Raw genomic sequence first — 24,232 nt, forward strand, 5'->3', positions numbered from 1 at the left:
GCTTGACCTGGTGACCTTAAAGGTGGATGTGGAATATACCTCCATGGTGCTGGGAGACCTTTCACCAGCTTTCCCCTCTCCAGAGGTGCTAACCTCATTAAAAGTTGAACAGGATCTGGATTTGAAGCTGAGTCCAAAGTCAAGACCCACATCTCTGGTTTCCAGCAGGGACCACACTCCAGCAGCCCTCACACCCCAGAGGAAGGATGTGCTGCTGCCACGAGGAGTCTGGAGATGTGGCAGGGCCATCCTCCACTGCAGCTGCTTTTTCCAGCTTCCCACTTGCTGTTGGGAGTACTGTCCTGGTCACAGACAGTTCACAGCTTCTCCTTCACTTCCAGGATGAAGTTCTCAGTGCCAGGTCTGGACCTGAGGCCACTACTTCGATTTTCTAAGATTTGAGGAGCACCAGCTGGAGGGAAAGCCTCCAGATCTGTTGGGTGCCAAGCTTTTGGCCTGGTGAAGGTGTCCCTGTGCCCTGCAACAGTGCCACCAGTGCCCTGGAGAGCAGTGAGGAAACCTGAGGCCACTCTACTCCACCTCCCAACCTGCTGCTGATTGATGCAGGATGATCCCCAGCTGGGGAATAACGTGCAGTGACTCCATGATTCAGAAGGCTGAGCAATTGCTTTATTAAGCGATACTAAATTATATTAGTACATACTATATATATACTATATATTTACTACATACTATACTCTACTAAACTAATACTAAACTACACTAAAGAAAAATCCACGACTCCTTACAGACAGTCACGACACAGCTTTGACCTAATTGGTCAATCAATCAAAACAACCTTCACCAGCAACCAATTAACAAATCACTTTGGGTAAACAATCTCCATAACACATTCCCTGTGTGCCAAACAACAGGAGCAGCAAATACAGATAAGAATTGTTTTCTCTTCTTTCTCTGAGCTCTCTCACTGCCTTCCCCAGGAGAAATCCTGGGGAGTTTGTGCCTGCTGCTCTCTGTGAAGAGAGCTGTGGCCACAGCCACTCTGTGAAAACAGGGTGCAGAGGGGTGAATTGGGCTTTTTCCCAGCAAAAGAAACACTGATTAGCCTTAAAATAACCCACACTTGGAAGTTCTGAAGGTATCAGTCAGCCCAGTGCAAAGCTCAGTCCTTGGAGTCTAGTTAAAACTGACAGCTTCTGTAACCTGAATGTTCAGCAAATCAGGGTCACTGTTAATTATTCAATAGGAAAATAATTGAATCTGAAAATTACTCTAGCGTGGCAAGTCAAGGTCATTTTGTTTTATTTAAAAATAAAATATTTAATGTCTATCACAGCCATCATCAGTAAATGAACATGTTATTTGTTTTAAAATAATTTCAATTTAATATTATTTTGATAGTAATAATTTACTGATGATCAGAACCTTTCCTTTCAAATTCTCCAATGCTTAGCAAACCTTTAACCTCTGCATTATGACCTCTAGAACCCTCATCTAACAAGGGAGGAACTTGTGTCCTGGGAAGCTGAAATGCTCGTCTGAAGCTGAACTGATGCCATGAAGGACAGTGAGGAGCCAGACCAGAGATTCTGGGTGAAAACCCCATGGATTTCCCAGTACTTCAAATGAAACATGGGAAGGGAAGGGAAGGGAAGGGAAGGGAAGGGAAGGGAAGGGAAGGGAAGGGAAGGGAAGGGAAGGGAAGGGAAGGGAAGGGAAGGGAAGGGAAGGGAAGGGAAGGGAAGGGAAGGGAAGGGAAATCAGGCCTCCAGGAGATGGAGGGTAGGTTGGATGCCTGCATGTGACTGAAATGACACAGGTGCAAGAAGGATTGAGGTGAGGACACTGCAGGAGGCACAGACATGGCTGATCATATCCCCAGGGCAGGCCTGCCCTCTCCTACCTTGGTGGGCTGGAGGTGCTCCAAGCTGTTCTCTCTGAGGGTCGCCACAGCTCTGTTGGCATTTCTGTCCTGCTTGTACATCTGTGTGGTGGGGGGGATGGACGGGGCCACGGCTGTGTTCAGGTGAGTCCCATTGCCAAAGGCCTGAATGGCGTTTTCTTGGTGTGGGAAAGATGGAGAAAAGGTTTGTCAGGGCAGGGGGAAGCCTCCCTTTCCCAGCCTCTTTCTCTGCATCACCCGAAGGGATGCCTGAGGCTCTGCAGAGCTCCTTGGTTGGTAACACAGGGAGCTGGACACCCACAGGCCCTGGAGCACATGGCATCTCCCTGTCCCCATGCCCAAACCCCCCCCAGCGTGCAGCAGTGGCGCTTACGGAGGCAGATGTTGTTGGTGAAGAGGTGCAGGAAGCTCTGGCACTCGTCCTGCCGGTTCCCGCTGGCGTTGCAGGTGCACCAGGGAGCGATGCTGGACGTGGAGTTGTCAATGTAGTTGGGGGTGATGGGGCTGCCTGCCGGGACAGACGGACAATGTTACTGCAGGGCAGGGACATCCCCTGGGGCTGCTCTCCTGGGTGACTCTGCCTCAGCCAAGCCCCTCCATGACAGCAGCAAAACCCTTCAGGTGCTGCTGTCATGGCTCTGGTTTGCTCCCAGGGGAGAGAAGAGGGGCACTCACAACCCTTTTGGTCACAACACCATCACCAAAGCCTTTGGTCAATTCAGAAGTGCTATCAGTCCAAGGAATGGGCAGTTTCTGGGAATTCAGGTTCCCTAATTACATTCAGAGAATAATGGAATGGTTTGCGTTACAAGGCACCTTAAATCCCATCCAGTGCCACCCTGCCATGGCAGGGACACCTCCCACTGTCCCAGGCTGCTCCAAGCCCTGTCCAGCCTGGCCTGGGACACTGCCAGGGATCCAGGGGCAGCCACAGCTGCTCTGGGCACCCTGTGCCAGGGCCTCAGCACCCTCCCAGCCAGGAATTCCTTCCCAATATCCCATCTGATCCTGCCCTCTGGCACTGGAAATCCATTCTCCTTGTCCTGGCACTCCAGGCTCCTGCCCTAAGTCCCTCTCCAACTCTCTTGGAACCACTTTAGGCCCTGGGGGTGGGGCTCTAAGGTCTTCTTGAAGCCCTTTATTCTCCAGGCTGGGCATTCAAAAACTGCATTTGAAAGTGTATAAAGGTTTTCATGCTGTCATTGAAAAAGCCAATTTCAATCTCCAGAATGAAAGATTAAAACAGAATGAAATGTTGGCCCAAAAATGTCAGTCTGTCTTATCTGTCAGGACAGATCTGGTCCAAAGGCCACTTGCACTTCTCTTTGGACTCTTGTCTGTGCCCATGCCAACTGCTGCCAGCTGGGCTCTGCAGCATCTGAAACCCTCATCTAACACCCTTTGAAGTTGGCAGAATGGCAGTGCATGGTGATTTCCAGTGGCATCACTGGTGATGGCATCAGGGAATCCCTGGCAGAGCAGACACCCTGGGATAGCCCATCTATTTCCACCGGAGAGAGAGATGCTCTAATCTGTCAGTAGCCCATGGTTTTTCTCCCTCCACTGCAGCCATCCTAAAGTTACCCCATACCCATGGCTTAGTCATGCCACTGAAGGGACAAAGACCAGCACCACGTTGGATGTGGCATGGAGAAATGTGGTCTGGTGAAAGGTGTCCCTGCCAATGGCACAGGGCTGGAATGAGATGGGCTTTACAGGTCCCTTCCAGCCTAAACCATTCCATGACTCTGTGATGTCCTGGAGAGCTCAGCTCTCCACCTCACTGTTCTCATAGCCAGAGTAAGAGGAGACATTTCCTCCCAGGGGAGAGGTTTCCCACCCAGTGGAGAGGTTTCCCTCCCAGAGGACAGGTTTCCCCTCCACAGGAGATATTTCCCTCCCACAAGAGATGTTTCCCACCCAGAGGAGAGGTTCCCCCCCTAGAGGAGATGTTTCCCCCCTAGAGGAGATTTTTTTCCCCTGAGAGGAGAAGTTTCCCTCCCAGAGGAGATGTTTCCCTCCCAGAGAAGACATTTTTCCCCCAGAGGAGAGGTTTCCCACCTGGAGGAGAGGTTTCCCTCCCAGGGGAGAGGTTTCCCTCCCAGAGAAGACGTTTCCCACCTGGAGGAGATGTTTCCCACCTGGAGGAGATGTTTCCCACCCAGAGGAGATGTTTCCCCCCCAGAGGAGAAGTTTCCCCCCCAGAGAAGAGGTCTCCCCTCCAGAGGAGAGAGAATGCTCACCGATGATGCCGGTGTAGGCCAGCAGGCAGGCGGCGTAGCTGTCCCTGCGGCAGCCGCTGGCGGCCTGAGGGGACGGCTGGCAGTTGAACTGGAACTCTGCGTAGCGCGACCTGACGGAGCCAGAGCACAAACGGGACACGTTACTACAGCTGTGGGAAAGGGGATGGAACAGCACACTCACGGTGTTCACAGAGGGGAACATGTTTGCAAAATGCTGCTGTAGGTGTTCTTCAAGCAGTTGGAACAGATGTCCTTTCACAATCTCCTGCCTACGCCATCTAACCCAGGAGGAGGTTTTGAACAGGTTCTGCAGTCAATGTTTTACAGGCTTCCTCCAGGACTGCAACATAAGTCCAGTGTTGGAAGAAATGTTTGCTTTCTGTTGTGTGAGATTGGTTTTTGAGGAAAGAGCTGTTGCCAGGAAGGAGATCAGTCTGTGTTGCCATTTTCTATCTTTTGGGTAATAACTTTGCCTAAAGACCCCAGCTTTCATTTTTAGTCTGATTGGATGAAAGAGAGAATTGCTCTGGTCCAGGTTCTTTCTCTAAAGACTCTGAATACAGCTGAGATCACCTCAGATCAAAGGAAATGTCCAGAGGTTCAGACACAAGATGTCCTACCCATGGCCAGGGCTGCTGCCCATCCTCTGCTGCAGATGCCCATTCTCAGGAGAAGGACTCTCTGGAGTTTGTGGAGCAGGCAAATCATTCTGCCAACCAGGTATGTGCCACCAAACTCTTTAGGCATGAGTCACCTCTTGGCACATGGTGGTGTTGGAGATCTGAGGCATCAACACAGGGCTTTTAGGGAGGACACAGAAACAGCTGGAGACCCAGATCCATCTCAACATTCGTTCTGTGGCCAGGCAGGAAGGGATTTTACGTGGCATCTGAGCTGCTTAGGAAACCTCAAGCAAGCACCAGCACTGACAACCCCTGAAGGGAGGGTTCTTTAGATGACAACCTGCACTGTCTGAGCTGAGAAATCAAATGTTTACCCTGCCTGGGCAATCTCAGAAAAACTGAGCATGTTGCTTCTCCCAGACATCCTGTCTTTTCCAGACACATTGCTCTTGCTTCTGGTCAGTGTCAGCATTCCAGTTTGCACTTTCCAGCCCACTTCTCCCCTACGCCCTTCTTTTCTTCTCATCTTTGTTCCCATGTTTGCCTCTTATCAACCCTTTCCTTCTGTAACATGGACAGGCAAAATCTTCTTTCCCAAAATTTGCTGCATTGTTTGGAGATTTAGAGAAGGGAGATAGTGACTGCAGATTTTATATAATCCATATTAGTAGAACCCAGCCCTCTGAGCTGGGAAGTTCAAAGGGCTAGAGCTGTGCAGGAGCGACAGGGTGAGACTTGGATATGATTTATTCCTGGCTCTCCTTGTGGATTCGGCACTGCTGGCTTTGACCAGGTCACATGTCAACCTCTTGCTCCCTCTGTGTCTCTAGAGGATATTTTATATTATATATTCAGAGACCAAGGGACCAGATAATTAACAGCTGTGCTGCTTAAAGGAAATAGATTCCAGTCTCCTGGGGAATAACACTCTTCCCTTTGAACCTCTTCCTCCCCACTGGGCCCTCTTGTCATGTTAGGGAGAGGGCAGAACCCATCCATTTGGGATTCCCTGGGTAGCCAGGGGACAATATTTGAGCAGGGCCTGGTCAACCCAGGGGCTTTGCATCTCCCTCAGTCTGCTTCTGCCCAGGTCAGTCCTTCTCCTGCCTCCATGTTTCTGGGGTGCAGAGTGCTGAGGGTATTTGTACTTTCATGCTTCCAAGAGGATGCTGCTGCACTCACCTTCCTTTGTGAAAATACATAATATTTTTATTGTAATTAAAAGATACTGTGCTGGTAGGGGATGGCTGCTGGAAGTTCAGCTCAGGAAGTCCCAAACCCCACAGCAATTAGAGACTGAGACAATACAGGGAGGTGTGTCCTACACTTGTTCTTGTGCTCTTCCCCAGGTGTCTGCTCACAGCCCAGCTGTACACAGGGCACTGGGCTGGGCCCCCATGGTGCTGTTTTTGCCTTACATCTCTCACTGCCAGCTGGGCTCTGCTCCCAAGAGCTCTGTGTGCATTAACCTTCTGGAATATCAAAGACTTTCTGAGCAACAGGGAGGGGAAAATAGTGCAGATGAAGCAAAAGTGCTGAAGGGGTTCTGCTGTCAGTGTGCACATGGGATGGATCTGTGTGTGTGTGATTGGGGGTGGAAGGCAACAGAGGAGTAAACCAGGCTGGCCACAGACTGTGCTGTGGACCTGGAATGACATCAGGACTCTGAGACTCCTGGTGCAATCACCAAAACATAGAATCACAGAATCACAAATGGTTTGGGCTAGAAAAGACCTAAAAATCATCTCATTCCACCCACTGCTGTGTCAGGGACACCTTCCACTATCCCAGGCTGCTCGCAGTTGAAGGGTGTATTTTTTACGTATATAGATTAATTTTTCTAATTAAACAGGCAAACAAACATGGTTTTAAGGCCTTCACAAGTGCCTGTGGCTGTGAGGATACCTTGGGTGCTCCTTGAGGATGCTCTGGGCTGGGGAAGAGGAGCAGTGAGGGAGATGGATTGGTGACAGTGGCTGTAAGGACCCCTCCCCCATACTCCTGCTTAGCCTGCACCTTCCTGGAACTGTTCCCATAACAGGTGTTTCTTCTAGAACCAAAGCAAAAAATCCACAGAAAATGTCTAAACAGCTTCAGGGTGATCATCTCCCATCTCCTTCTGTCTGTGAGCAGGTTCTGTGGGATACAGGGACTGGGCCCAGCATGGCACGGCCCATCATGGCCATGTGGGACGGGGCCCCAGGAGCACCTGTGGTGGCACAGGGCTGTAACCAGGCCCTGGCCAAGGGAGAGCTCTCCATGGAGACAGCCCTGTGTGTGAGCCTCACCTGCAGACATAGTTGTCCCGGCAGGAGTCCAGAGGTGCCAGGCAGTTGGGCTTGTCCTTGGACTCGTAGGAGCAGGCGGGGACGATGGTCTGGCGCCGGCGCTCGGCGCAGGCCGTGTCCTCGCAGGGGCAGAAGAGCAGCTCGTGGGTGTACTCGGGGGGCACGCGGTCGAAGAACTTGCGCAGGGCCTTGTGGCACTTGGAGCGGTTGCAGGTGTCGGCCCGTGCCAGGCGGCGGATGCAGAAGGAGACATACTCTGTGCGCAGCCGCTGGCACATCTCGTCCACGTTGCAGGCCTTGGCGGCATCCAGGCACCGGTTCACCTGTGTCACCTCGTTCTCAGAGCCTGCGGGGTGGTGGGACACGGTGAGGCGGCTCTGTGCCAACCTCCCCACCTGCAGCACTGCCCCTGAGACCTTCATCCCCCTGCTCCCATCCATGGCCTCCCGGTGACACCACACATGAGGTGGCTCTGCACCGACTTCCCCACCTGCAGCGCTACCCCTGAGGCCTTCATCTCCCTCTCCCATCCATGGCCTCCCAGTGACACCACATGTGAGGTGGTTCTGTGCTGACCTCCCCACCAGCAGCACCGCCCCTGAGGCCTTCATCTCCCTCTCCCATCCATGGCCACCTGGTGACACCACATGTGCATCACCACATCACACCCCAGGAAGGCCACAGCCAGGATGAAGTGCAGGTTTTCTCTGAGGGTCCTGGCAGGACCAAATCCCCTTTCCACACTTGTCTTTTCCCAAAAAGTGCCACACTCACATACCAGACTGCACCCCCCAGAGCTCACTTCACCAAGCTCATATCTTTAATAAAATGAATTTTGCTTTAATCTGGGCATCTGATAACACTTTAGTAATGCAGATTAACCAGCCTGAGGCCTGGAAGACAGCAAGCATCAGAAAGTGCATCTACTTATAGCCATGAGTGGATCCATCAAGTATTGGGACCTCTACGAATAGACCTTCTTGTTTCTGCAAGTTGCTCAAGATCAAAGACTGAGTCTCTGCTACATGGGTGGTCTGCACTGATTCCTGGCACCTCAGCCTCACTGCCCTGGACAGGGAGTTTCTCCTGGCCTCTGAAAGGTCATGTCTGGCTTTGGAGCAGCTATGTTTGTTCACCCCAGGATCTGCCCAGCTAAGTGAGACCTGTTTGGGTCGCAGTGTGCCCCATCCAGACCAGTCTGAGCCAGTACCCCCTGTCCCCAGCAGTGACAGTGCCTTCACAGAGTAGGATCAGAGGTACCATCCAGCCTTGTGCCCCTGGGCACAACCTGATGCTGCCTGCACATGAGTGCACGTGGGTCTCTCCCCACACCCTCACTTACATCAGCAAAATCACTCTGCATGTCCACCCTCATAAACAAAGGAGAAAGAATGTCCCAGTCTGGGTGGGAGAGCAGAGATGTGCTGTGGGATGCAGGGAAAGTGGAGGAAATCTGCAGTAAGGGGAAAGGTCAGGAAAATAAAGCAAAAACTATAGTGATGGATGAGAAAAACAGTGTCTTCAGTGGGAAAGTAGGAATCTCATGAGTTTATGTGCCAACAGCCTTCTCTGTAAAAATAGGGAAAAGGAAGAGGAAAAGGCATTTGTCCAACACTGGATGTAGGGCTGCTTCAAAGGTGGATGGGACTCTGTTTTATAGAGGGGAAAAATGCTACAGGGTCCCTGGCAGGAGTCAGTGGGAACAGCAGAATGTGTCTGATCGGACAGATAAAACAAGGGTCCTTCCAGCTTGAGAGAGAAAATTAATCTGAAGCTGGTTTTCACCTCTCTGAATTAAAATCATGACCAGCAGCACACCAGAAGGACTTTCTCCCTAGCGCAGAAAGATTTTTCCATTGAGGAAAAATCCCTAGAATGATAAATTTCCAATGCAGAGTCAAGCCCTATCTTTGACTGGGAGTTAAAACCAGCCAGTCACTGCTGACAAGTGTTAAAACATTGACAATCCCCCTGAGCCCTTCAGAGCTGGCTGCCCTCCTTTATTTCTCTGACTTTATCAGATGCTCCTTCTCCCACCATTTATTTTTTCCTTCCTGTTGCCCCCTGTTGCTTACAGTGAGCTGGAAGTCAAATTCCAAGTTTTTCAGTTATTTTATGGTGGGTGAAAGTTTTGCTTGTTGCGATCCCTTCACTAAATAGTTACCTTTAAAACCCAGAGATGAATATTGTCAGAGCATCAGTTTATGCTGGGAAGCTGCCAGCTAACATGTAGGAAACAGTTACTTGGAAGGGTTTCATTACCCATTCAGCCAATAAATCACAGGGAACATGTTGGATTTTCTCCTCTTCCCACGCAACACCAGCAGATGTGCTTTTTAAATCACTGCTACAATTAGAGTGGAGGGATATGGTTCCATTTGTACAGTTTTAGTAGTGGCCATATATTGTTTATAAAAAATTTAGTTTAATATACCTGTTGTTCAATTGGCCTATGGTCACAGGGGTGTCTTATGTTTCAACAAGTTCTTGAGATTTCTTTTTGGTAGATTTGAAAGAGGGTCCTTTGGCAGTGTTGACCATATGACCCTGGACACTGGACAGGCAGAGGGCAGCAGGTTGTAATTGATGTAATACAAGATATTGATTAGTATGGATAAGGACAAAAAGGCCAAGAAATTTCATGTCCCTAAGTGGATGCCAAGTCCTCTGACGAATCCCTGCTGCTCGGGGCCCATTTGCTTTGCTGCACAATCTATTTCAGTTTGCTTTAAAAACCTGAGAGTGTGTTAACCCTGCATAAAATCCCCATCCCTTGATTTCCCCATGCTCTGAAGCTTGCTGGAACTCAGCAGAAGGGGGAAAATTCCAGTAAAGAAAACCATGATCCAGAAAAAAATTCCCTGTCCAGGCACCAATCTGCCAGGTGGAGTCAGTAAGAGCGAGGTCAGGGATCACCTCCCATCCTCTCTGCTCCCCTTGTCCAGGCTGATGGGTTAATTTGCTGCAGGACACTTTCACCCAGTGCCTGGCCATGGTGGGGACTGCAGGCATTGACCAACTGCAGGGACATGCAGCTCCTTCCTCGCCTGGGTGCACTCCAGCTGTGGATGTCACCCTAGAGCAAGGCACACATTTGGAAAAGCTGTTTGGGCACATCTGCCAGGGACACAGGAGGAGAACATTACCTGTTCCCAGACAGGTAGTTTGGTAAAATACCCACTCTTGGAAAGCTTCCCCATGGCTGTGGAGCACTGACTGGTTGTGGTGGCAGCTGTGTCCTTGGTGATGGACGGGTTATTGGCAGCCACACCGACCTCTGAACTGCTGATCCCTCAGGGAGTTAAAAGGTGTCAGACTGCTCTGCTCAGCCATTAACAGGGTTAGATGTACAGCAGAACATGGCTCTGGGTCCTGAGGTTGTCCTCAGGGCAGGTGGTTAAAGGCTGTGGCTGGGATCAACACACAGGTTGAGTTATCGACCTCTTTTCCTGCAGAGTTTGATCCTTGACTGATGTGGAAGCACCTTCTCAAACTAACAACGCCCAAGCAGCTCCTGTCTGCATGGAACAGATCATCCACCTGCTATGGAGAATGAGTGTGCCTGGGATGGGTCATTGGAAGGGGTTTTTGTATCAAGTCCCAGTCTTTCATGGTACAGACATGAAACAGCCCAAAGACAAAAATCACAAGCAGCTTTTCCCAGAGCATGTAACAGTTTAGCAAAGGAATCAGAGGCACCTTCTTGGAAAAAACAACTGCTAGACCTGAACCATGCAATGCTCACAAAGGACTTTCCTGCCTGCAGCCCTTGATCCCCAGCCAGGGCCCTCTCTGTCTGCACAGAGGTGTCAGAGCATTTCCCACACACCTACCTGCAGTGATGGAGGCCAGCCGGACGTAATCAAAGCCCCTGATGAACGGCTCGTAAGGGGAGCTCTCCAGGACATTCATGCCTGGGGGGAAGAGAGAAGCTGGTGAGAAGGCAGATGAGGCTCCTGAGGGATGGCTGAGATGCACAAAGTTCCACATCTGCAGTGAGATATTGTTTGGTGGGTGCAAGGGGATGCTCTAAAGGCCATGAGTAAATGGACACTTGGAGCCATAGGAACAGGTGTGTGGACACATCCTTGGAGAAGGGAATAGAATGGAACTGGCTTTAAAAATGTATCTCCGTTTTGGAGTGGGGCAGCCTGTCAGGAACTGTTGAGTTCTGTAGCTCAAGCTCTGGGGCACATGGGAGGGATTGCCAGAGAGGACACCAGACTGTAGCACAGGCTCCTGCTCATGGGCAGAGCTCAAATCACCAGCTCCCTACACACACAGGGTTTCCATCACCATTACTGCAGTTTCTTCTATGTCCCTCCCTGGGCCAAAGGTCCTCACCTCTTTTTAGGACACATACAGGGCTGTGCACAGGATTATGTGGGTGATGACACACTCCATCTTTACTGTCACCTCTCCCTTTCTCCTTGCCAACAGCCTTTTCTCCCTTAGCACAAAGCTAATGACCCACAGCTCCGGCAGAAACTTCCTCTAGTTGTTTTTAAGTCTCTGGGAGCCTGATTTTATTCAACTGGTGCTTCCCTTTCATCTGTGCAATGGTCTGTAATGCCCCATCATCCTGATGGATACCATGGAATATTACTGAAGCAAACAGCTCAGTATCTGTTGGTTTTTTATTAGACATTTAGATGGATGTGGACAGCAGCAGCAGATGTACTGTCTGGGATAAAAGGACTATCCAACCCCATGCTCTGGGCATGGGCTGACCTCCAGCTGCAGCCAGAGGCAGCAAGAAATGGCTCCCAGGGTCCACAGCCCTGTGCAATCACCACAGCACATTACAAGGCAGCTTTACACCTTCATTGAAATATCTTGTATCGTTACTGACTAGAGAGGGGCCCATTTGTATTTTCCAGCATAGCAGTTTTCTGTCCTGATGATAAAGCACCTTATCAGAGAGTTGTTATCGGGTTGTCATCATGTTATTGTGTCTCTAAGTGGGAAGGTGGCTAAACACCGGCATGCTCAAGAGAAGCTGAGTAAATAGTGTGCTTTGTAAATTCCCTGAGCACGCACTTCCACAATTGTTTTTGCAAGAGGGCTTCTAGGAAGCTTTTTGCAGCCTCCTGGGTATGTCTGATTGAGAACAAAGCTCTACATGAACCGTGTGGATTGGCTTCCTTTCTCAGTCAATTAAACATGTGTAAGGACTCTGAAACATGGGACTGCTACGAAATATATCTCCCTGGGGAAATTAAGGCAAGGAAATCAAAAGTTTGGTGTGCGAATCTGCATTGCAAATGAAGTCAGTTGTTTGAAAAAGTGTGGGGCTCAGGACATGACAGGGAGAAGTGGAGTAGAGCTGTTGTCAGCCTGCAAGAGCAGCCCTCTCCCAGTCATTCCCAAGGTGGAAATCCCAAGGAACTGGGCAGGGAGTCCATCCAGCACCAAACTCCTGTTCTGAACCTGGAGACCCAGAGCTGGCCCCTGCCTGCTCTCAGCACTCCTTGCCAGCCTCTCTCTTCTCTTCCTTCTAGAGGAAGGTGTCTCTCCCTGCCCACGGCAGGGCCTTGGAACTTTCAGGTTCCTTCCAACATAAACCATTGTGTGTCCCAGAGCTGGAAGCCCTCATGACAGCACTGCCCTACACAGCCATGTCACAGGTGACCTGTTTCCAAGTTTGAGCCACAAATGTCAGATGGGAAGGAGCTGTAACACCACCCACTGAGATGAATGGAGAAACCGGATTGCCACCTCTTCCCCAGACTTCCCTTCAATGGAAACAAATCTGGCACATAATTACAGGAAAGGCCAGATACTGGAGTGTGCTCAGGTCTTGTATTTGCCCAGTCAGTTCATAGCACCATGCTCTGCACCCTGCAAGCTGTGGCACCTGGAAGCTTCCCAGGAATTTGATCAACCAGTTTCCATCCTGGCAATCCTGTGCACTGCAGAATCCATCCCCTTTGTTTTGCTTGGCCTTTTGGCCTGTGGTTTCACCCCTGCACTTTTCCTTTCAGGTTTCAGTCAGCAGTGTTTTATTAATCTACTTCACAGCCCATGGCTGGAAGGGTCTGTTTTATTCCCCATTTTAATTTTCATGGTGCATAAAATACTCACCAGCCTGACAAGGAAGAATTATGGTCACTGAGGTGCAATTTTATGGTGACTCTTAAAAAAGTCAAAATCCAAACTTATTGAATACTGGCTCTGGGAACACTTTAAGTTCCAACTTGATGTCACCAGCCCCAAATCTTCACTAACACAAAGACACTGGTACACTTGAGACATTCTAAGAGTGATTTTTTTGAAGCTCGTGCTGTTTTTCCTCAATGCCTGTGTTTTATGTTGTGTTTCTATAAAATCTACAGTGTTTATGGTCTTGGTTAACATACTTAGATACAAAATATGCTGTGCATTTCTCCAGCAAAAGATCTCAATGTATATTGGGAATGTCATAAAAGAGAGGTTGGGTTAAAAAAAGAAAAGGAAGGAGGCATCTCAGGTTTTCAGTAGTGCTTTCTCCAAATGTTAATACCATGGGGATCAATAGGATCATCAAATCTCTTGAGTTGGAAGGGCCCCACAGGGACCCTCAACTCCAATTCCTGGCCCTACCAGACACCTCAACAATTCCACTCTGCCTGAGAGTGTTATTCAAACGGTCCTGGATCTCTGGCAGCCTTTGGACCGTGCCATTCCCTAGGGAGCCTGGGCAGTGTCTGACCATCCTCTGGGGGAAGAGCCTTTCCTGATACCCAACCTAACCCCCTCCAACACAGCTTCATGCTGCTCCCTCCAAGATCAGCACGTCTTGAGACAGAACAGGATCATGCAGGGGTATTCTGCAGCAACCTCAGAGCTGGGGAGCTCTGTAGAACAGCCCATGAACAATTCCCTTTTACGAAGATGATCAGAAAGGAGCGCCCCGTCCCACTGACCTTCCATCAGCGTGTGGTGGATGCTCCAGTAGACGCTGAGGCAGTGCTTCTCCTTCTTCATGCCGCGCTTGCACTTGCAGCCGTAGAGCTGGCTGGAGAGCAGGGCGCTGACGGTGCTGCGGCACTGGCTCTTGGCGTCGGGGCCCAGCTTGTTGGCGCCGTTGCCCGCGATGCACTGGCGCAGCGTGCGGAACTTGGCGCTGCACACGGGGTCCGTGGTGCACGCCTCGCCCGCCTGCAGGCAGTCCCTGCTGGGGCCCGCGGCCGCTGCCATGCCTGCTGCAAGGGAAGGGGAGGGATGGTCAGCGCCACGGAGCAGCCCCGCGGGAAATGGCCCGTGTCCCCTGCAGCTGAAGGACCCCTGGTCCTCAGATTAGGCTTATCCCCAAGCAAGGCAGTCCTATCCAGATAACTCAGTCCCTCTTGGAGACAGAGTGCCCAAATACCCATGCTGCTCGAAGCCGTGGCTACCTTTGGCAAGCTAAGTGGATTTCAGCTCTTTAGCGATTATCAGCTCTCTTAGGATTTCAGCTCTTGCTTGCCAAAAGCACCAGAGGGCTAGGGGTGGAAGCAGACAAGAGAGCGAGAAGTCCTGGTGTTCCACAGCAATGGTTTATTGTGGGGGTCTGTGAAGGGTTCCAGTGATGGCTCTTCTTCTCCTGAATGGGCTAAATAAAACAGCCCCTTTTTATAGGGTATAGGGGGATCCAAACTTGTACAGTACTAGGGGTTAGGGGAAAGTGACCTATGGGGTTACAGAGATAAGCTAGGGTTCGAGAGGCGGAAGACTGGAGCTTATTTTGCTGTCTCGTCATGACTCAGCAATTCCTACTGTTAAGTCTTGGCCTGCCATGGGGCCCTAGCCAACTCCATGGAGCCTGCTACACGCAGTCTCCTTCTTCTAGGGGGCCCAGAGAAGGTGTGCATGCCCTGTTCCTGGGAGTGTTCAGGGCCAGGCTGGATGGAGCTCTGAGCAACTGGGATAGTGGGAGGGGTCCCTGCCCATGGCAGAGGGGTGAACCAGATGAGCTTTGAGGTCCTTTCCAACCCAAATCATGCCATGGTTCTATGACAGGATCAGCCTGGTAGCAGGATTATAAGAGACAGAAACTTGACCAGCTCCTGGTGGTTGATTTTTCCTTCTTGGAGAACAAAAATATTTTCAAATCCTTTTTTTCCCAGCTCTCTATCTCATTTCTGCCCTCCAAAGTTAACAGAAGCCCTATGTTACAGAGACCCTGGCCTCTGCACCTTGAATATGGTTTAACTGTGCCTATACCTTCGGAGTTATAAATGGCTCTGTGTGGGTGTTTTGACATGTAGTCAGCCCACATATATCCCAGGAGTTGGCCCTTGTTCACTGTCACCGTCTCCCCAGGACTCCCACTGTTTCTGTCTTGGCTTTTTGCAAGCTTTTGTAAATTGTCTTCAAAGTTCCTTTACCAACACAAAATGCTGTGTTCTCCATTTGGAGAGTCCAAAGCATGGGAGGAAGATGGCATTGCTACACCTACACCAATAAATTAGCTCATCAGGGCTCAGTGGTGCTGTGCCTCAGTGCCAGGAGCAGACCAATCCCGTGTTATTTATTGCTCCTCCTCACTGAAGCAGGCTGGACACATCCAGGCTGGCTCCTGGGATGTGCTCAGCCCAAGGCTCATGGCTGCATTGCTGCTCCTGGCAAAGGGCAGGGACAGCCGTGCTCAGATGAGGCTGTGTGGCACCAGGTGGCACCGAGGGGACTGGTGTCGTGGTCTGGAGCATTTGGCATAGGACAAGCAGGACTGCTCCACAGCTTGGGAGAGTGAGAAAGAGGCAAACCTGGTTTATGGAAGGGGAGAATCAGTTCCAGTGCCTGTACAGTAATTTTGGATCCTGCTGTACTATCAAAACAGAAACTGCTGTCATGACCTTGAAGGAGAATTTCTCCAATACTTCCCAAAGGAAGTCTCTGTCTCTAACATAACTTGTCTTCTCTTTGGGTAGAAACCAGAAGGGGAAGGACAGAAAAGACCATCTACTTTTTGATTCCCTCCAGTGTCTGCTCCTGGTGAGACCCAGTTTGGACAAGATTAGAAAATCCTGCTTCTTGAGAAAAATGTGAGTCCCCGATCTCCATCTCTGAGGGCTTCATGAAATCTCTGCTTGCTCCAAGACTCTACAGATCTCTTCATAAAATCCCCTTTTCTGCCTTCCAACTGCTACCTCTCCTTAATTTCTGCACCTCCCAGTTGAGCACTTGAGCCCAGGATATCCATTTCTGTTCCCTCAGCAGTCACAGTGTGTTTGCTGCAAAGGAGCTGCCTCTGTTGCTCTTGATTAGAGTAGAAAGTAGCAGCTGGAGTTCAGATACTTCAATTATGTTTATTACAAACTTTGGGTGAACCCACTAGGAGGTTTCCTCCTGAAGTATCCCAGTGGAATCTCAAATGAAAAACCTTTCATCTAACTGCAGATTATTTCAAAGTGCCTCATGGCCAATGTCAAGCTTTCAGGTATTTCAAATCTCACACTATCTCAAATTTGAGTTCTCCTGCCCCTGATTTATTCATAGACCTAGTTTATTTAGCACTCAAGGCTTGTTTGGATCTGCCAAATGTGGAGAGAGAAATTATTTCCAACATGTGGGAAAGTCTGCCTTGGGCTATCATATACTGAAGAACTTCGAACACAAGGAACCAGTTTCCTTGAAATATCATTTGGGCAATTTGCACATTCACTGAGATCCATAAAATGAGCTAGAGAACATGTCTGAGCAGAATCCATAGGAATAAAGGAAAAAATACTTCACTTATTTTAGTCTGGCTTTTTCCAAAGGGTCTCCTCTGAATGAGGATAAAGCCCAGCAGGCTGTATTCCAGAAGAGATGACTTTGTCAGTGTCCTGTCAGCTGCTAGAAAAGTAGGTTAAAATAGAAATTATGACCTTCCTTCCCTTTCTCCGCTACATGAATTGCAGAAGATACTCCCCAGGATGGTTATAAACACAACCAGCCTGTAAAAGCTGTAAAACACTTTGGGATCTCACTTTAATAAATCAAGCAGATTGACCATTTGAGAAATTTTCCTGCAAAATTTTAAGTAAATATATCCTCAAACCAAGCCTTGCTTCATAGAACAAAGGCCAGGGGTGAATATTTACAGCCCATACCCACAGCATAAAACACCTTATGACAGAGGTGCTTGAGGCCACTTGCAGTGTCATGAATGACCCGTTCCGTAATTGTGTCACTTAAAAACCAAATCATTCAGGGGCTTTTATTGTTAGCAGAGTCTTTGCAATGGAGACAACATAACACCACGTTTTTCTCCTCACACTGCCCCTGAGAGAGTAATTTTATGCAACATTAAGGCAGCACCTCTTAGGGAAAAAGATAAATCTCCATGACTTATAAAATTGATAGTGCTTCCTAACAGGCAGGGACAAGAGCAATATTAAGTCTTCTCTCCCAAAGATGGAGTGGTCTTTCTGGTTTTGCCTTCAGAAATAGCTCCTGGCAGGCTCTGTGCCACGGGATTTTCCTCCTCCTTGGCTAACCAGGGAATTGGGATATGCACGGAGCTCTGCATGGCTTGGGCTCTCTGAGTCTCTGCTTGTCTAATAGCAGCCCTTCCAGCTCCCTCTGCTCCCTTTAAAAAGCCATTTGTCTGGAGTTTTATTTCTCACTCCCTGCTAATTTCACGCTGTTTACGGTGGGCAGATGGAGTAATGAGTTTATTTTCACATCCTGTTTGTAGCTGTGCTCCACATCTGTTTCTGCTCACTCTTATCTCAGTGCCATTCACCCAGAGCTACTCCTCAAGTGTGGGAGTAAGAGAAAATCCTGTCTCTTCCCATTTTAACAGACACTCATCTCCTCTCAGATAGGTGTCTCAAAGTGCACTTTGCTGACCAAGCAGGTCTGACTCTCCTCCAAGGACATAATTTCCTTTCTCAAGGAAGTGCAGCTGTGTCTGGGGTACAGAAGTGTGAAGGTGATTCTGTGAGGGCTGGAAATAGTGAATAAAATGCCTGGAGAGTACCATGGAGTCCTGTCTCTCTCCCTTTCTTACTCAGCTTGGGCTTTAGATGTTTTAGCAGGAACCACACCAGTTCCACTGGGGACCTTGGGATGCATCTCCCTTCTCTCCCCTCCAGTTTATATATTAATTCAGTGGGAATCTTTTTACACTCCTCATTTGAAGGGCTGGAGAATGTCTGGAAAAGGACAATGAACCTGGGGAAGGGTCTAGACAGCAAGTCCTATGAAGAGCAGCTGAGGGAAATGGGAAAGGGGCTCAGTCTGGAGAAAGGGGGATCAGGGATGTCTTGAAGAAATATTTCTAGTATTTCCCAACTATCCATAAACCAATAGTCATGCATGAATGGGCCCAGGTGGCTAATGCAGGTGGCCCCTGCTAAACCTTGTTTAAACTCTGTTTTCATGTAATGATTTTATAGCCAATTGCTCAGGATCACAAGGAACAAACTCTTGTATGCAGCTCAAATATAATTTCCCATTTGCTGCTGAAATACCTGCAGAGCAGCCCCAATGAATAGCTCTGCCATACCTATGCTCCTTCCCCAGCCTGCTTGAGAACAGCCCTCCCATGAGATCCCACACGCCTTGTCCAGAACTCAGAGCTGTCACCTGGGTTTTATAGAGCCCAGAAACCTCCTCTGGGATGCTGCTCTCCACACAAGGGGAAGTTTCCTTCCCTTCCACCTGTCTTGCCCTGATCTCAGTGCAGGTTCCATGCTCCAACACCTCTCTGAGGGCTGCCCCAGTGTTTCCTGTGTTAACTCAGAGCAGCTCACCTGAGGAGGACACCACCACTCCCTGCTGACAGTCCTCTGACAGTGGACTTTGATGGTTTTACCAACATAGCACACACATAATGGAATCCCATACTGCAAATGGATCTTCTCCTAGTGATCCTTCCCAGCCAGCACTGGGGTGGTGGAATTTGCTGAGAATATCTCAGGAATGCAGGGTCTGAGCAAATAAAGCAATACTGGAAAGTTCAGGCCAATAACGTGCTGCGTGTCCTGATCAGGCATTAAAAATGTGCTGCCTGATCCTCTGTCCCTCCAGCTCTGACCCTTCACCCCTTCTCTCCACATTATGAGCAATCTTTTGTCTGTGTTTGATCTGTGCCTCCACACAGGACTTTACAGGCACTGAGGAGATACAAATAACCATAGCAACACCCACTGAATATTTCCTTCTGCTCTGATGGCTGATCCATGTAGGAGATAACCACTCACTGTATGGACTCAAACCCAAAGAAAACATTTCTCTCATCTGCCTGGCTGTTTATCACAGATTTATACATGACACCCAGATACCATGACAAGTTGTATCATGTCTCCATTACCCTTAAGGAGAACAGAATTCATCATGAAAGCCTTCATGATGACTTGGGGTAAAGTCTCCCTAGATATCATTGCTCCCCTACACTAACACATCCTTTTTGACAAGGCTTCAGCCTTTGTTTTCTAAAGATGCCTCTGGAATGCCCCATCCTGCTGGACTGACTCAGCCAGACTAACCACCAAATCAGCTATAAACAACATTCTTATGAAAGGAGGATGAAATGCAGACCATCACGCTCAGTGCATGACCTGGTTGCAAATAGTTGTGTATCTATTTTAAATAAGTTTAATCCATCAGAGCAGGAAGAAGGCTTAAAACTTTTGTGGATCCATGAAGTCCCAAAGTGGATACAGGCTATTCTGCAATACTGGGAGTCTGAAACACAGACCACACAACCAGCTGCAAGTTTTGGCAGAGAAAATGATCCGTGACATTCATTCCTTGCCGAAATCTGGGGACACCATGATATTGGTGTATTGGGAAGCTTCAGTCCCGGATTTCTGCCGGAACAGAGGCTCTTCTCACACTCCCAAAGCTAGGCAGCATACCAGACAGGGTGACTGGGGTTTGTGATCACCAGGGACTCAACACTGGTGCATTGTATCCCACAGTTATCCCATCCTGTTGGATAACTGGTGCTCTCTGGATATCAGCTCCTTGTATGCCAAGGTGAGAGAACATCTAGCAGAGAGCAGTAAGGACAACTGAGGTTTCAAGGGCCAGAGGTGATCTTTAAGTACTTACATTAGATATATAAGACCTCAAGTTCCACTTAAATTTGACTTTAAAGTGTCCTGGCCCATGGTAAAGACATAAAGATTCTCTGCTGAGGCAGAGCAAAACAAGCCTAGAACCAGGAGACAGCCCCTTTTTTGGTCTAACTCTGCCGGGGTCTGCTCAGTCACATCACCTTGTGATCTTTCCCACCTCTGACCTGCCATGCCCCCCATCCAGAGATCTCCCCCTGTGCTGGGCAGGGCTCACATATGTCCCTGTTCACCTGAGAAATGACAGTGAACAAGAAGTTTGTTCCCTTGTCTTTCTGTGGCTTCAAGTCTAATATTGGACCTGCACACAGAATCATGGAACCATTTAGGTTGGAGAAGCCCTTTCAGGTTACCAAGTTCAACCATTCCCCCTGCACTGCCCATGTCCCCAAGTGCCAGATCCACAGGGCTTTGAAACCTCATCATTAAACTCTTTGCATCTTCTCCTTTTACGAGCAAAAATCCTTCTCATGTTGCAGTTGATGCTCATCTGCCACTAAAGCAGCATTCAGGAGTCATCAGCCACAGAGTCTGAAGTAACTGAGCTCCTCAAACATCACTTGGTTTTGTACATGTATTTTTATTTCTCTATCTGTGCATCAAGATCAGCTCAGCTTCCCAGTCCAGGTTTGGATAAGCAAGGCAGCCTAATAGTCATCTTTCTGAGCAAAATTTCAGCTAACAACACCCAGTGCCTTAAAGGCAGTCTGCTTAAGTCCAGCAGAGTGAGATCCAGATCTTTCTCAATGCCTTTAATGGTTTTATACACATAGAGAATTAAATATCTGAGATTTTTTTTAACTCCCTTATCTTTACTTTGCTTCAAATCATTTGACTGAACAGTTCTGGCATTCACCAACTCCTCAAAATCTTGCAAAGTCCCATTAATTAACTGTGCACTGATGTAAAAAATGACCACTTCTGGAAGCCCATATGTGCCACATAAAGGTTTATTGTTTCCTACGGGGTAACATAATATGAGTGTCTCTAATAATGCAGCCTCAGTGCCATGGATGGTCCCACAGGTCCACCACACCTGACCCAGCCTCAATGGCTTTTGTCTCCAAGGTAGAAACTACTGACACATTTCACACAAATCTATTTCTTCCATCCCTGTGCACTGGTGGCCACTGCAATGGATTTTCATGGTGTCACAGATTCTGTAGAATCCCTCAGGGCTGTAGCCCTGACACTGCTAATCCTTGCACCTGTGCTCTGTGCTCTCAGTGACAGAAAGCTCTGGTCTGGATTGATATGCAGCTCCCAAGCCTCCTGCCAGTGGCACTGCTAAAAGCTTTCTGCAGTGCCTTCTCCTTTGCCATGGCTCCCAGAAGTTTATTCCCAATGAAGTTTGAGATGAGAGAAATTTCTTCCATCAGATTTCCATGGCCTGTGCAGTTCTCCACCAGCACTCAAGAATGATGCTCAAACACTCCCAGAACAGCAGTGCCTGCTCTCAGCTCTTGTTTTCCTGGTTTACACTGCCCAAACTGCATGGATGCAGCTGGAAAATTAAAGCTGAACACCTTCCTATCTTCTCACAGGTGAATTTTTTTTTGAGATCCATTTCCCCTACCTGAATATTTTTCTTTAGCAGCTCCTGCAGCAAAGGCATCCCTCTGTACATGAAGGTGCATTTTGCAGAGTGGTTGAGAAAACAATTCCACCATAGTGCCCAGGAGTTCTGTCACACTGTCTGAGTCATTCACAGAGGGATTTACTGGCCAGGTGGTTGATCTTGAGGTGAAATATTCAAGATCAGGTTGGACAGGGCTTTGAGCAGTGTGATCTAGTGCAAGACGTCCCTGCTCATTGCAGGGGGCTGTAACCTTTAAAGATCTCTTTAAAGACAGACAACCTTTAAAGATCTCTTCAGAACCCAAACTATTCTCTAATTCTCTGGCACAGCTTGCCCAAACTCAGGTACTTGCTTTCCTCTCTTTGGCTGGCAAAACTCCCTGTTCACACTGGCACTCCTCTTTCACTTGGAATCCTGAATAACAGCCCAGAAAGAACAGAGCTCATTTAATTCCAGGAGCCAAACCCTGCAAATCTTTCTTAGCTGTCAAAGCAGCATTTCTGTACTCACATGGCTTTGGCCAGAGTCTGTGTATACGTCAATTCACTTCCACTTTCTCCCAAATACCCCACATTTCTCATTTCAAATTAGATTTCTTTTGCCATGCCCTATTTTTTGACCCTTCTGCTGCCCTCTCCCCTACCCCTCAGTCTATGTGGACTGCAATGTCCTCATTTCCTTTAAATAATTCTTGCATTTTCCTGTCAAAAACCATAGGAGCAAGTTAAAAACCAGAGGGAAATTTTTATAAGGAACATGTCCCATCAGGGGCATTGGAAATGCAGATTTACAAAGCCTTCTTAGTCAGGGCAATTTGCAAAGACCCAAGAGGGGCAGATCACAGGATGAAGAAACCCCATATCTCTAGCTATTGTCTTCAAAGTACCTCCCTTTTTCACAAAGGAAAACATTTTCTCTGAATATTCCTATTGAGTTGTTCAGGATCTAATCTCCATCTGAGGGACTTGTGCTTCTTTCCTGCTGCTCCCAGGGGCAGGCATATTGCACTGACTTCTATTTTGAAAAACTGTGTTCAGTGTTTGTAGATAGTCCCAACCCTCCCCTTAACTTCTGCCTCATGAGCAGAGCAGCGTTTCTGGAGGCTGAAGCACTGAGGGTTCAGGATCTGACAGCACAGATTTCTGTGCCCTGCTCACCAGTGCTATTAAAGACATCTCAACACTGTTTTATTTTCTCTTTTCCCCCTGGTCTACACTTCCTTGCAGTGTATCACTTTCCAGATATCATCCAGTCATTCACATCTTTTCCCACTCACAAGGGTCTCTCATCTGCTGTAGTCTCTGGCTGCAGCCCAGGGAGGAGCTGTTGACCAAAAAAGAGTTGCTGGAGTGAGGCTGAGGGTGAGGAGAGGGGTGGTTCTGCTGGTGATCCATTGCCCCACAGCTGCTGACTCATAAACTGGGAACAGAAATGGATCTGGCATTCCTGCCATGGGTTCTCCCTCTCTGGCATAACCAAGAACAAGATCCTGAACTTCTGCTGTGGCCCAGGTCAGAACATGTGATGGGTGATGAGGGGCAAGAGCTCCAAAGAGATAAAGCAATTTGAGGACATGGACCCTTTTGGGCAAGACCTTCAGAATGACATCCAGGCTGCTTCTGCCATGTCCTACCACACTCTCCACAGAATAAGAGATGTTTCCCCCCAAATTCTGCTTTAAAATTTCCCCTCATGCCACAGAATTGCTTACACAGAAATACATTCTCCCTGTCAGAAAGTCTGTGTATGTGAGCTACTAGAGATGGTAGAAAGGTAACATCTTTATCTTTCCAACTCTTATGAAGAACGAGATCCCAAAGGAGGGGAAAAAGAAAGAAGCAGGCGAAAGAACCATATGAATTATGGATCAACCTCATGGATGACACTGTCCAGGAAAGCAGGTGTGACATGGCATTTGACCTCTCCAAGATATTGGGCACAGTGATATTGGCTGTGAGTGGCCTCTGAGCACTCACAGCCAAGTGGGTGCCCATGAACACAGAGCTCCAACACCAGAAAAGGCACATTTTCAGACTCAGAGGTGTTTGAGAGTCTGTCCTGAGTCTGGTGCTGTTCAATATTCCCATAATGGCTCCAGTGATGGAATAGAGAACAGATTTCTGTAATTTGTGGCTGACAGAAGATGAGGAGGGGTCACAAGCAATGGGCAAGACAAGACTGGAATTCAAAATTATCTTGGTCTGGTCAAGGCAGTGTATGAAATCAGGAGGATGACACTGACCAGAAGCAAAAGTGGCACTGGGAAGTGTGAGTGTGAAAGGACAGGAAGGAAAAGCAAAGCTAGGAAATAGAAGCAAAGGAGATATAGGGGGGACAGAGGTGGTCACAAGCTGATCAGGGAAAAGAAACAGGATGAAAACCAGAAAACATGTGGTCTGAGGCACAAGTGGTATGTGTTTATCATGGGAAGAAATTATTCTGTACTTCTCAGCCCCACTAAAGCTTTAGCTGGAGTTTGGGTAATCTTTTGATAGGACAACACATGCTAAGGAAGATGACAAGATCCCAGAGGAATTTTATTAAAATTATAAATGGTTTGCAGGCTGAGGTGAGGATGAAAGAAAAGGATTTGTGTAGTTTAGGATG

At 48.5% G+C, this 24,232-nt stretch overlaps 1 protein-coding gene across 2 annotated transcripts in view; it reads right to left on the minus strand.

The window, feature by feature from the left end:
• LOC131084008 (GDNF family receptor alpha-4) overlaps positions 1–24,232 on the minus strand; it is a 72,547-nt gene that overhangs the window by 1,660 nt on the left and 46,655 nt on the right. The window contains exons 2-7 of one of the 2 annotated variants that reach the window (XM_058025083.1): positions 13,924–14,199; positions 10,852–10,932; positions 7,019–7,364; positions 4,108–4,217; positions 2,238–2,372; positions 1,865–2,022 (exon numbers count right to left, since the gene is read on the minus strand). In XM_058025083.1, the coding sequence (XP_057881066.1) occupies positions 1,865–2,022; positions 2,238–2,372; positions 4,108–4,217; positions 7,019–7,364; positions 10,852–10,932; positions 13,924–14,199 (1,106 nt within the window). Of the gene's footprint in view, positions 1–1,864; positions 2,023–2,237; positions 2,373–4,107; positions 4,218–7,018; positions 7,365–10,851; positions 10,933–13,923; positions 14,203–24,232 lie in introns of both variants that reach the window. The other variant, XM_058025082.1, reaches the window with a different exon arrangement.

Source organism: Melospiza georgiana, chromosome 5, assembly GCF_028018845.1.
Source record: "Melospiza georgiana isolate bMelGeo1 chromosome 5, bMelGeo1.pri, whole genome shotgun sequence".
NCBI lineage: Eukaryota > Metazoa > Chordata > Aves > Passeriformes > Passerellidae > Melospiza > Melospiza georgiana.